Raw genomic sequence first — 14220 nt, forward strand, 5'->3', positions numbered from 1 at the left:
CCTGCATTGGCTCAAACTCTGTTTTTGTCCAAACATCAGGAGGAGGTGAGAGAGGTATAAGGGTGGAGTGGCAAATAATGATTTCCTTGTGTCTAGCTTTTTATAAATATTTACTTGGGACAAGGTGCACCAAGCAGCATTCCCTTTCAGTTGAAAAACAAACTGGAAATTCATTTACTGCTTCAGTATTACTGAGTCTAAGTCACTTTTTAACTCATGGAAAATAATCTTACACCTGGTTGTCAACTAGAAAATGGTCAAATGATACCCCCTGTGAAATATACTATATACAGTATATATGTGCATGTACACTAAGTGGTATTAATCTACACCTTTACAACTTTCAGTACATGAAAAAAAAGAACCGAGTAAATGTTGCTGCAACTTATACACTGTGGATATCTTTTCAATATTTCAATCACACAGACTTGCAGTTGTGTAATCTTTCAAAATAAAGCTTCTTTTAAACCAGAGGAAGTACAGCTCCCAGCCCTGGTGCAGGCAAAGCTATTTTTAGAGTGAGATGTTGTATACAGATGGGAGGGGGGAGCTAAATAAGAAAAACCCTTGGGCATACAGGCTCAGTATAGCAATACAACTCTTATAACTAGCTCAAGTATGTCTTCCCATTTTACAGTCTTCAAATTGTACATTTATAGGCATTATCTTTAATTCTGGTTTAATTAATCATTCATGATTAAGATGCCAAATACATATATTTTCAAATACAGTTTGCAGCATCTTTGCCAACAGTACATGCATTGACTCTGGCTATACCGACTCCCTGGGAACATCATGGCAAAGGTAAACAGTGGAGTACTGTATGAACACAATCATTAATTCGACTGCATCATTTGTCTTCTGAGACAGTTCAGTTCAGTTCTGTGCCACAAAAACATTAAAACCTCTTTCTGTAGAATTTGAAAAACACTGACTTTGTTGCCACCTGGTGCCAAACTAAGGGATTGTGCAGAATATGCAGTATAATGTGGTACATATGATATTTTGAAGGGTAGGCTAATGTAGACGAAAACGTTTTTTTACATCTCAAGTTCTTATGAAGTTCAATTATTATTTGAATCCATGCAAACACCATCATTCCTCATTCATTTCCATAAGCTCAAAATAAAGAACTATTTACATAATATATTAGAAGACAACTTCCCTCAGGGACGGTGTAAAATCTCATGTGAAATAAATTCAAACATTTAATTAAGACAAAACACAACCCCGGAATACTTTGCAGATACATTTATTCAAGTAAACAAAGCTGTACACAAAGAAAGTACACAACAGAAAATGTGACAAAAAATATACGACCACAGGTAAACCAGAATTTATAAGGAATTTTTGTGAACACACTACAATGTCTAATACTTCTTTAGACACTTTTTTACAGTGCAATATGAATACACTCAAAAACATGCTCTCTCACACACACACACACACACACACACACACACACACACACACACACACACACGCCTGACATTAAAGGCATCAAAATTGAGACGCATTTCCAAAGTGTCAACACATCATTGTCCTTATTTCCAAGTCTATAAATCAATTCTAATATGACTGTACACACACTAACACTGTCTCTTCACTGTTTATCTTTCAACTTCAAAGCATGCAGCGGTACTCCTGTTAGTTTTGCTATTACTTAATTTATATTTTTTTTATTTCTTAAAATGGCGTGATTAGGAAAGACTTGTTTTATTGTTTTTGTTGAGAAAATATTTTTTGATGTATACTCTGGTTTCATTTTAATAATTCAAGTGAAGTAATAAATTATTCAGATGACTAGCTGATATAAAATACATTGAATAAGCAAGGTCCAAGAAATAGCGAAACCAATAGTTTGTTTTTACTTTGATAAATGAAAAATAAAAACAGATCAGCCATTAGAACATTTGTTCCTTGTCAGCTGTTCTTCTCCTACATTTCATTAACAACTTGCAGAGTAAAGCAAATAGCATCATACTTAAATAAAGTAATACACAGTGTTGCTCAGGCCTACATCAACCTGCCTTTATTCACCAGCTCATTGTAAAAATAATTTATGTTGGAGTTTTATGGCACTTTTGTTGTGAGGCACCAGCAAGTAAACAACTTTGGTCAGACAAGCAAAGCAGAGACTCCACAAACCTCACACTGCAGTCTGACCGGCCGCTCCCTGATCCTCCCAAAGAAAATTCTGAATTCACTGATTTATCTCATGTTCTCTTGTATTTACATATATTATTATCAAATGTTTGTTACCTTTTGATAAATGTAACACTGTATGGCGTCGTATGGATTTTAGTTCTGAATATACGGTGTAGTGGGAAAATATGTCCTCAATCCAATAACTACATAAACAGAGCTCTGGTGTCACCGTAGATTGACCTCACTACAAATTCTATGATCAGATGAGGACACATTTTTAGATGCTTGGTTTTTGTATTCCAGTTAAAAACACCTTTTTTGTTCGATGTGAACTTCACACGAGGAAAGCATTTCAAGTATCAAACGCTTGTTTGTAGCTCAAAGGCACTGGTGATCCTGTGATATATTACAAGGTTGGCAGGAACCTAAGAATAAAATATCTACACACAGACCTTTCTACCTCTTGTGGCTTACACATTACTATTGTAACATGAGAAAGTGATTCACTCTCTCTGGGTCATTATCTCAAATGTATGTCAATGGTTTGCTTTCATTTTACAGCTGTCATCACTGTACGGTGAGAATCAAATGACACTATCTTGTGAAATGTTTAGACATGTTAAGGTTGTTATACTATACTGTATGACACGTACATGCTTTAGTAAATCTGTTTCCAGGGAACTAATCTTAGAGGCATAATAGAAGATCAGCAGGTTTAAGTTTGCAAGTGCAATTAACTGTGAAATGGACAAAAAGCCATTTACATTATTGGCTAGCATAACATGACTTCATAATACTGTAAAGAATATAATAATACTATATTGAGAATGGCACTTGCATATGTTGCCTGGGTGACAAACACGTCGTTTGTTTTGTTCACCCAATAATTCTGCTTGACCAATTAATTGACAAACCATAAGTAAAAGACAAAAGGCACAAACATATACTGTACATACATCCTTTCATGCATACATGCGTACGGCACATGCACACATACATACGCACAAACTGCTCAACATTTGTGTGTGGTTGTGTTCCTCTGTGGTGAATCTGTGCAGCCTCTGCAGTCTCTCTGCGTGTTGCGGTAGGGGTTTAATGGATGAAAGGCATTCGCTCCTTGCTGTCGTTGTCTCCCTCTGGCTCCTCTTCTTCCTCTCCTGCCTCGCTGGTCTCTGTGCTGTCACTGGCCATCTAATGGTGAAATATTATTCAGCTGTCATGAACTATATACGGAGATACCCATACAGAAAAACAGAGGTGAACACAAATGTGAGCCGACATCTAGTGGTACGGTAAATATGTAAATGCACCCTTTACTAATGAGCAGCTGTATACATGGTCTATACTTTCAATATGAGCAAGTCTACACATCTAATAGTGTTTCTAGGTTTGATGTTGAGATGACCATGGAAACGGCGGGAGGAAATCCCACACACTGTCTCCGTATGACTCTGACTGAACCTGAAAATGTGCTGTAGGCTTTAGAAATGTCAGACATAACTATGTATAAACAACAGATTCCACACTGCGAGTCAGCCTGGCAAATTAGCTGTGTGTTCAATTAAGCAGAGATGGGAAAGTCCATCTCACGCATCATCTTCGTATGTTTGCAGTGTTTACGAAAAGTATTTTCACTATAGATGTCCTTAAAAATGAGCTCTACATTGCCTAAATGAATAAGATCAGGAAAACTACAAGGAACTTAAGGATTCTTTAATCTTAAATAACTTGTTTGAAATCCCCCACACTGGTTCTTCATTGTGCGTCCTTTTACGTCTTTCCAATTTATTGCCACCTTCCTCCTCTTTCCTCTTCCTCGTATTGGTAATTTACCCTTGACTATCAATGTCATATAATATTTTAATTCTATGTGTTTTCTGTCATTAATATTTACATAATCTAACCTTCTTATCTTAGTCTTACCTTTATCTAGTATAATAATAGAAATACAGCAAGCTGAAAGCTGTAAATCACACTGTTCAATTTATATATGGTATTTTATGTTTTAATGTATAGTTTTTTTTAAAGATGGCAGAATTCCTGTTAGTTTTGCTGTTACTTAATTGATAAAAAAATGTAATTCTCAAAGTAGCGCGATTAGGAAATACTTGTTTTATTGTTGAGAAAAATATTTTTTGATGTATACTCATTTTCATTTGAATAATTCAGGTGACATAATAAATAATTCAGATGACTAGCTGATATAAAATACATTGAATAAGCAAGGCCCAAGAAATAGTGAAACCAATAGTTTGTTTTTACTTTGATAAATGAAAAATAAAAACAGATCAGCCATTAGAACATTTGTTCCTTGTCAGCTGTTCTTCTCCTACATTTCATTAACAACTTGCAGAGAAAAGCAAATAGCATCATACTTAAATAAAGTAATACACAGTGTTGCTCAGGCCTAAATCAACCTGCCTTTATTCACCAGCTCATTGTAAAAATAATTTATGTTGGAGTTTTATGGCACTTTTGTTGTGAGGCACCAGCAAGTAAACAACTTTGGTCAGACAAGCAAAGCAGAGACTCCACAAACCTCACACTGCAGTCTGACCGGCCGCTCCCTGATCCTCCCTGAATTTACATCAGAATTTACACATCTAATAGTGTTTCTAGATGACCGTGGAAACAATTGGAGGACCTTTGCCTTACTTTGAAATCAATTCAGCCACTCTTGCTGTAAAATATGTAAAGTGCGGATGTGTGTGATTCACTTGTGCTCTTTCTGCAGGGGATCGTTACAGAAACTGGTTGCTGCTGGCAGCCTTCTCTCTGGCTGATATTGTCCACTAATGCACACAACATACTACTAACTTCACATCTACACCCCTTAATGTAATTACTTAAAATAAAACTAATTTGGCTTAATTTGTTTTAATCTGTTTAAATAAATATATTTTGATCATGGTGTGTCTCCCTTTTGTTGTAGCCACTTGAGGCAGGTCATACAAATTGTAAATCTTTGCAGAATTGCACTTCTAAGATACGATCAATCCTTATTGAGAAATGATTGATGTTTGCTTTCTCATAACTTCATTCCCACAGTTAATTAAAAAAAAAACACATTAAAAAAATATTACCAGAGGAGTGGGAGACTTCTCGACATCCAGAATGAGTTTTCCTATGTTGCCTCTGTCGTGAATTCTCTGCATGGCCTCTTTGACCTGAGAATAAAAACAATTAACTTACTTTCAGCAGAACTGTTGACAAACAACATACATATATCAACTCACAAATAAAATCTCATAAAATAATTACACTTATTTTTAACATCTAAAAAAAGTTCTTGTTATAAAACAGCGTTAGGCAGGTGCTACATAAGTGTACTTTGATTATTGTATAGAGAAACACAATGCGCCCAGTGCACCAAAGTTACATTTTCAATAGTAGGCTTAATGTGTTAAGAAATAAGGTTCCTAAAGACTTTTCACTTCTGCTTATAAAATTGTTGAATGACTTCTCACAATAAAAGTTCTCAGGCAGGAAGCCTACTGTAACATTAAAATTACATTTCAAATCACCTGCAAAACTTATTTGGTCAACTGAATCCACACAAAGACACTTACGCGTCCTGCACATAAGAAACACGGGACAGAGCAGCTAAAATCTTAATTTACTCTGTGAGTAAAGTGAATAGCCAAATGATGCTGACTCATCCTGCTTGCCTACGTCTGAAACCCCACTGAACACTTAATTTTATTGATCCAAGAAGGTTTATATAAACCACACAAGAGGCGTTATTTCACCTATGATTGCAGAGACAATGAAGGCTTTATTTTCCATTAGAGATATGATTAACCAGCTTCAGACCACCATCATGAAGTGGGTTCTAATGACAAATAAATGACACCTCATACAAATGTAGTTAGTCACATCCTGCAAAAACAAATGATTTTAATATTCCACCAACATAATAAAGTCCTCAGCTCTGAAAAGACATAATTTCCTCATGGAGCTGTTTAATTTAATTTAATTAGTTTCATGCTTAACAAATAATTGAGCATAACTGAACATAAGACTGTGTGATCTGACCAGTTAACAGTCAGCTTAAGAAAATCAGAGCTTTGGTCCATAAATCATTCAACCGTCAATCAACTGCAGTCTGATTGCTCAAGCAGGGTGGTGAAGGAATAGGAGAAGCCGCGCAAGTGCAATCTTTTTCATGATTTTCTCCAACTCAACAAGACACCACAGCTTTAAAGATTCAAACTCACATCATGGTAGAGTTCAAGTGAAGTCTACATGGTTTGCATTTGCATGGAGATCATGAATATCTTGCTTCATCATTACAATCCACACAAAGAGACAATTGAATGTGCCTCTTTGTCCGAAGGCCATTGTTTCACAAACATTCATTTGCTAAAAGAAATAGTGGATATCAAGCCAAGAGTAAAAATAGGTCAGAAACTTGTCCAGCACTTTGCTGTTAGATAGCAAGAGGGGGAACGATCCACTTGCATTGTTGGTGTAATGGGGCTTTCCTGGTACTTTCAAACCATCTCTGCAAGATACTGTATGTGTGCTCATTTGAATTTCTTTAGTATCCTGAAGAGCATTTATCTTGCGACTCCAAGGTGAAAGAGACGATTAATATGTTCCTAACTAAAACTGCTGGTGATCCAGTTTTCCTGTTTTGTTCACGCACATTCTCCAACTTTTAATTCAAAGGAAAAAAAGTTGTAAACTAACAACCTCTAAATTCTACGTCACGGCAATGAACAAATGAGGCAGGCTGTGCCCCTGATACTACATCCCACGCCATCCTCCCCTCTAATGAGATTCTTCATGGGCAATGGTTCCAGTGAATGGCCTGACAAACCTGCCAAAGTTTAATGATAATCAGTACCAAAGGAGTTTCCCATGAGAAATAAAGAACTGAAGATCATTTCATCAACAGGTTCTCTCTCCGTCTGTCGATACAAAGTTCAGAATGACTTGTTATCGGCTTCTCGTGATAGGATTACCTGCACTGCCTTACTTTATCTGAATTCTTGGAACATTTTTGGGTGTGGCACAAATTCCAAACATTTTTATTTGTAAAGACCGAGGATGTGTTAGATGCATTCTGACACATGGGAACAATTAGGCAAAATCACTTTCAGGTAAAACTTAATGCTGAATACTAAATGTATGTAGCTGACGTTTTAATGGCACTACATACGTACAGTAATATGAAGCTACTAGAAATGGAGATACAACCTCATCACCACAGTGGCTTTTATCCTTTAGTCTCTACAGTCGTGGGGCATAAAAGTTATGGACAAGTATTGCGTTCTGCCCTGGATAAACCTTTTTCACAGTGTAGCATTTTTTACATGTCATAGCAGGAGAGGCACTGAGCAATCGTTAAATTTTCATTTTATATTTTGTGTTTTCCAGTTATGACGATGATGATGTGTAGTTCGTCTATTATGTATTTCATGTACGGTGACTTTTGACAGACTACTTGTGTTCGGTGCAAAAGTGCCAAATTGATAGGCCCTGCAACCATACTGGTGTTTACACTTATTGCAGCTGATTAAACTTCTGCTTGTGTGTAATTATGTATTAATTACAATATGTCAGCAAACTTCATAAACCACTAAGAATAATAAAGGTGTAGCCCCTACGTCAGTACGTTGTCCATCGAGGCCAAGGAAAAGGGATTAGGAAAAGACATGTGATGGAAGTATTTTGACTATTAGGCAGCCTTAGAGTTTTTCATTAGGACAAAGGTATCACCTGGGATATGAAGAGCTAATGGCCAGCAAAAGGATCTTGTAAAAAAATACAAACATTAAAAGCAGAGAAGAAAATCAAGAGGCAAATTGAAATTTCAAAGGGGACATCTTCGTCTGAGAGAGTCTAGCCCTGACTGTCTCATTAGTTATAATCTCAGAGATACCACAACTAATGAGACACGCTCTCTCAGACAGACCACAACTAGCGTGTGTTCAAACGTGACTCGTCATCTCCTGAAGGTAAGCTTTGTTTACTAGTAAGTGATGTCCACCTGAACACAAACACATGGTAAATGTGATGCTTACTTAAGAGTTAAGGAGGGTTTCTTAAACCCTGCATCAAACAACCGATCGGCACAAAATGGATTATAAGATACTGATGACTGCCACAGATCCATCTTTTATGTCCTGAGCCAAGCTCAATACCTAAACATTGCACTACTACTTGTTAAGGTCTACTGTAATTAGAATAGGTGTATAGGTGTACTGTACAAAGTATAAGCGGAATAGAATAACATATGCACAGATAAAGGGAGACTTAAAGAGTTTGTAGAAATCAAAAGTGATGTGATTGATGTATGGCCTGTTGGATAATTGTTGAACAGCAGGAAAATGCAACCTACCCACCATCTGTGGAAGAATGTCCAAGAACAGCTGACAATGTCCCACAGAAAGCAGCAGTGATAAGCAACAGATTATAAGATGTCCAAGATGTTTGCATAAAATATTCTCTTGAATCTTAAACCTGGCATCTCCGTTGATGTAACCACTGTGATCATTTTTAATTAGCTCATCATTGACTTAATTCACTGTCGTATTACCCTCTGATCACCCCAGATTCTTACCTCCTCCAGCGCCCATAGGGAGTCCACCACCGGCTTGATCTTCTTTTGATCATAGAGACACAAGAGTTTGTCCATCACTAATTTCACAAGACTACATTTCCCGTGTTTGAAGAGGAGGTTGAGGAGCGAGAATCCTGCTATGACTTTGTTCTCCTCGTATAGTTTAATAGGGTTCACCTTCTCCACCTGCCACCACTGGAGAAAAACAACAACAGAGAGACGCGTTCATCCAGAGTAACTCATTTGTGTGTGTTTGATTTGCCATGAAATGATGAAATGTGCATTGGATTGTACTGTTTCCTTCAAATGTTGATGACGGACCGCATCTCTGACTCACAGATTTTGCAAAGCTGAAGAAACTCTTTGTATCCCCAGTTACCATGTTTGATGCGCCTGAAAAAGCAAAAATAAAAGGATTGCTGTATGCTGTGTAAAAGTCTGGGCAGAAGTGACCGGTCAATAACAGGCAGCCACAAAGCATGAAGGGTGAAGGTGGGGAGGAACAGTTGGCACCTTTAGACCCTTAGATCTGTGCAAGCATGCCTTTGCACATATTCAGTATCACTAAAACTAATGAATTAATCTCCCTCTAATGCTGTTACTTGATTCATGAGGCTGAACACAAACTAAAGTAATTAACAGAGATCAGATAAGTATGGTATCTGTTAAGGACAATAGATTTAATTTGAAGGCTACGGATGTAGTATTTCTATCTCTCTCTCTCTCTCAGTTGCAACACCTTTAATGAAAGCAAGATTCAAGAATAGTTTGACATTATGAGAAATAGTCTTAATTGCTTTTTTGCTGAGAGTTAGATGAGAAGATTAAAACTACTCTCATGTCCGTCTGTTAAAAATGAAGCTACAGCCAGGAGATGGTTAGCTTAGCTTAGCATAAAGACTGCAAACAGGGGGAAAACGCTAGCATAGCTCTGTCCGTAAGGAACTAAATCTGTCTCTTGGCTCAAGCTTCATATTTAATGGACAGATGTGAAAGTGGTATAGATCTCCCCATTAAACAAGAAAGCATATAAGCCAAAATGTCTGTACACATTTTTAAACTGCTAATATTACCCCATACCGTGAAGCAAATCGACTAACATTTAATTCAATTTGAGTTATTTCCACTGTGAAAGTACTAAATGGAAAGTATAAGTATTGTTCCCACCATAGAGTATGTAGGTTCCCAAAGGCCTCAGCAGGGTCAGGCCTTTCCCTGTGTTCTCCCCACACAGGCAGTCCAACACGATGTCTACTCCATCTGGAGAAATCCTAAAAACAAAGTAAAGGGGAAGTCAACTTGAAAAAACATTTATATAAACTAATTTACTTTTTTTTTTGTCTGAACATCAGAGCTGCAACTAATGCTTATTTTATTTATTAATTAAATGTAATAAAAACAAAAACAGAAAACAGCTTTTCTTATTATTATATAATAATAAACTGAAAATCTTTGGGTTTTGGACAGTTGGTTGGACAAAAAAAGCATTTTGAAGACATCATCTTCGGCTTTAGGAAATCGTGAATGGCATTTTTCCCTATCCTCTATGTCCAAATAATCAGCAGATTAATAAGTAATGAAAATTAGTTGAAGCCCTAAAATAGTTGCAGATTCATTTTCTGTCTATCGTCTAAAAAGTAACTCGAATAACCATTTCAGCTTTGGATTGGGATAAAGTACAATCACAGGTCAGCTTCATACATTTACAGCGATGTGGCTGTATTACCTTGTTTACGACTGTTAGCACTAAATGTCCATATATTCAGCCTGTGAGTCATCCTCTGGAGCAGCTTCACATTCATTCAATCATGGATTCATAAGTTATGAGTATTGATTCTCTGTAGTATAACTGAGAAAAAGTAGCAGTTTCCAACCCACGTTTCTTTTTGTTTTTAACTCTGCCTACACCTTTCTTATAAAGACCTTGATGCTTTGCAATGCCCACATCACTCCTCATCAGTAACATGCTTTCCATCATGTTAAAAAAATGTTTAATATATCCCACACATAATCAATGAGACAAGAAAGTTGTCCATAATGAGACTCATTAAAGGCATGGCTATAAATGAATGAAAGGCATGTTATTATCAAACTAAACTATTTTCTGTCTTGTGGCCCTGGACACCTGCTTGGCTAAACTGCTTGGTGGTCTTGTGATTGCCATGGCTTTTGCCTTTTGTAAAAAGACTTATTTAATCATACTCTGCTCTTGATCCTGAGAAGAATGTGTGGGCCAGAGAGATGAAAGGCATATTAATCCACTACCACTGTTGATATGTAGGCAGAAAACATGAAACAATCAGTGCTAGTAAGTATTATAATCATGCAGTATGTTTCATGTATGGTGCGTGTCTCCTGATTAAATGACTCAACAGTATAGCCAAGAGTTACTGCTAGTTCTCTCTGAAGGAGAGGACGCAGCATGGTGTTGGGAGTTTTCTAAATAATCAAAAGCTTTAAAAAAATGTTTAAAAAAAATTCAAACATGACAGAATAATCATACTACAAAATCCAAACTCAGACAGTGTTTGCTAAAAGGTGTTTTCTTTGTAGTGCAAACAGGCCAACAACGTGCTGTGTTGTGAATGGAATGTGTAGGGAATCAATGCTCCGCCCTAATTGGCTCAGTTGTTCCACATTGCCAGTGCAGACCTCCGCCCTACACAATGCTGCTGCTCTCTCAGATGAGCCGTGAGTTGCCATGGGGACCACCGCCACACAAGACCAAATAAGGCAACAGGTAACATCTGCCTCCTCGCACAGCCCTCTGCGCTTAGTGAGGTCCAGTTTATCACGCTACATCGACCATGAACAGATTAATGTTCAAAAAATACATCATGAGGAACTAAATACAGACTCTTCAGCATGAAATCAATCATAATACGGACAAACTTGCGATGCTTACTTTTTCACTTCTTGTATATAATCAACGTTTCTGTCAAAGAGGTGAGTCACCGAGTCTCTGATAGCTGCGTGTTTGAAACATGAGGCGATCCCAAACACAGTGACATTAGGTACAGTGGAGCACAGCTGAGCCACAGCTTGACCCTGAAAATAACAAGCAGATGCAACAATTTATCAATGCCTGAGAACACCAGGGTTTAACTCTCAATATACCAGGATCACACAAATGAAACAGTATGTAAACCATGAAACAATAATCAAACAATCATAGAAAATTAGATATAGTGGTGCAGGATATCTATATTGTATAGCCGTCAGTTATAACCAGAGTTTGGTGAACTTGTTGTATTGCTGCTGTGCAATAGTCATAAAAGAAATGGACTTACGACACCCCCTCCTGCTGATTGGACCAGCACTGACATCCCCTCTCGCAGATTGGCAACCTCAAAGAGCATCATGTAGGCAGCCACAAAGTTTAGGGAGAATGCAGCGGCCTCAGCAAAACTCATTTCCTCTGGCATCTTGTAGACAAAATCCACTGGCGTGCAAACAACTTCTGCCCAGGCATTGTAATTGACAAAAGCCATAACCCTGTCGCCTATCTGAAAGAAACATGTTAGAGTAGCCGGATAACAAGCTGACACTAATGTGAAACAAGCATGTGGCACTAAGGAGGACATTGTTAGTAGATTAAATATGAATTAAAATGAGTATCTCATTATTATCTCATTACGGTACATGTTTATAATGTTGCTGATGCAGAGTTGGTTGTTCAGAAACATTAATTCACACAACACTGCATTACAGAGTTACAATCCTTAATGTCACTAACCTCAAATCCGGTTGTGTTTTCACCTACGGACTCTACTATTCCAGAGCATTCAAACCCAGGGACAACAGGAGGTTTGGGAGGATTATCAATCGTCCCCTGACGTACCATCAGATCCAGGAAATTCAGGCCACTGCAAAAAAGAATAAACAGGACCTTACAGTTTGTTGACATTAAATCCCTCTGATGAAATATGGAAACAATAAGGGATTGCACAGTGCTATTTATGTCATTATTAACAACAATGAGTCACTGGCTATTTCCCTTTGAATACAAGGCATTCTCTATTAAACAATATTTTCCTAACTTTGAATTTGTCAACACTAAGACAGCGTAATATTATGCAGTGATGAGATAACCAATACTTTGTAAATGTAGCTAATAGGTTCTCAAACAGAAATGCTGATTTAAAATAACATAGTCTAAAAAGGCTTGCTTCTTGCTTGGTATGAATGGTGCTCCAGCCAGCCAACCTGCTGCACTAGAAAAGACCTGTGGCTTCATGACTGCGAAATTTTCCAATAAGATTCAGCGTTCATACTTGTCAGAAAATACTGTGAAGCGTGGGCATAAAACAGAGGCCAGAGCACATCACAATCTAAACAGTAATAACATGTCAAATGGATCACTGATATGTTCATATTTACCATGCTTTGACGCGTATCTTCAATTCACCACCCTGAGGCTCGGGCATTGCCTTCTTGGCTACCCTGAGTTTGTTAAGACCTCCGAAACCTGACAGTATCACCGCTCGCATTTCTTTAGCATCGCCGGATGATTCCACGTTTTCTGGTTCTTTACCCACATTTGTGTCTATCATGAACTCGGTCTCCTCCATCATATCTGGTCCTTCTTTAGCCATGTCGGAGACCCGCTGCTGTTCCTCTCCGCTCCTCCTCGGGGTTCAGAGGGACGTGTTGTGCAGCCTGTGCACAGACAGTATGGATGGTTATCCACGGCGGAGGCTGAAATCTCACAGTCTACACTTTTATTCAATTATGCGGATTTTTAAAGTACTGAATAATCTTTTTTTTCCCACATTCAAGTCACGGAGATACTGGTTAATTAATTAAAATTTGACATTTCAAGAATCTGGAATATAATTTATCCCTTTGTACAGTATTTGCTTGCAGTGGGCTAAAGTATGAAGTGCACCATCTGCTGGTGAAGTGTGTACAAAACTTTATCTGATAATTAATGCAACTCATACATCCATGACACAACTAAAATCCTGCAACAAGTGTGGTGCTTTCAGGTGCGCTTGGGAAATGTAGGATGAACATCCCATTCCCTCACCTCGAAGTTATGTTTGGTCAAAGGTGCTGGACTTGTAAACCAGCTAGTTATTGATGCTTGAGTGAACGGGATCACTGTGAGCAAATCACATTACAATTTGATTTAATATAAATAATATTGATTAGTGAGGCTTTCATGGATTTTTGTCATACTGCAGGCTTCCCAAGTCCCATCAACTGGCTAGCTAATACCCATCCATGCTCAGTAGAGCCTGAGCCATGCAACATATTTTAAACCGACACTGATATTTATACATTTTATATAAGAATCCTTATATTTTCAGTTAGTAAAGAATTGTGACCAACATATACTGAGCAGTTGTAAAATAAACTGTTTAATGTTGGAAAAAGTATGATGAATTTCTATATTAGTTAAAACCTACAGTATCTCTGGCATGTTTGTACAGCAGTTTTTTAGTATCTTATTTATCAGCCAAAATGTGCAGCAATACCAAGATTTAATTTAACAGCATGGC

At 37.6% G+C, this 14220-nt stretch overlaps 1 protein-coding gene across 1 annotated transcript; it reads right to left on the minus strand.

Annotated features, from left to right (window-relative positions):
* Window positions 1–1236: 1236 nt before the first annotated feature.
* Window positions 1237–13553, minus strand: vat1l (vesicle amine transport 1-like). Its single transcript, XM_029428773.1, has 9 exons — window positions 13097–13553; window positions 12453–12582; window positions 12007–12222; window positions 11622–11764; window positions 9884–9987; window positions 9054–9109; window positions 8717–8911; window positions 5232–5315; window positions 1237–3339 (listed from the first exon to the last, which is right to left on the minus strand). Exons 1-9 carry the CDS (start codon window positions 13309–13311, stop codon window positions 3241–3243), a joined length of 1242 nt encoding a protein of 413 aa, XP_029284633.1. The 5' UTR covers window positions 13312–13553; the 3' UTR covers window positions 1237–3240.
* Between the last annotated feature and the right edge of the window lie 667 nt (window positions 13554–14220).

This window comes from Cottoperca gobio, chromosome 3 (genome assembly GCF_900634415.1).
Source record: "Cottoperca gobio chromosome 3, fCotGob3.1, whole genome shotgun sequence".
Lineage (NCBI taxonomy): Eukaryota > Metazoa > Chordata > Actinopteri > Perciformes > Bovichtidae > Cottoperca > Cottoperca gobio.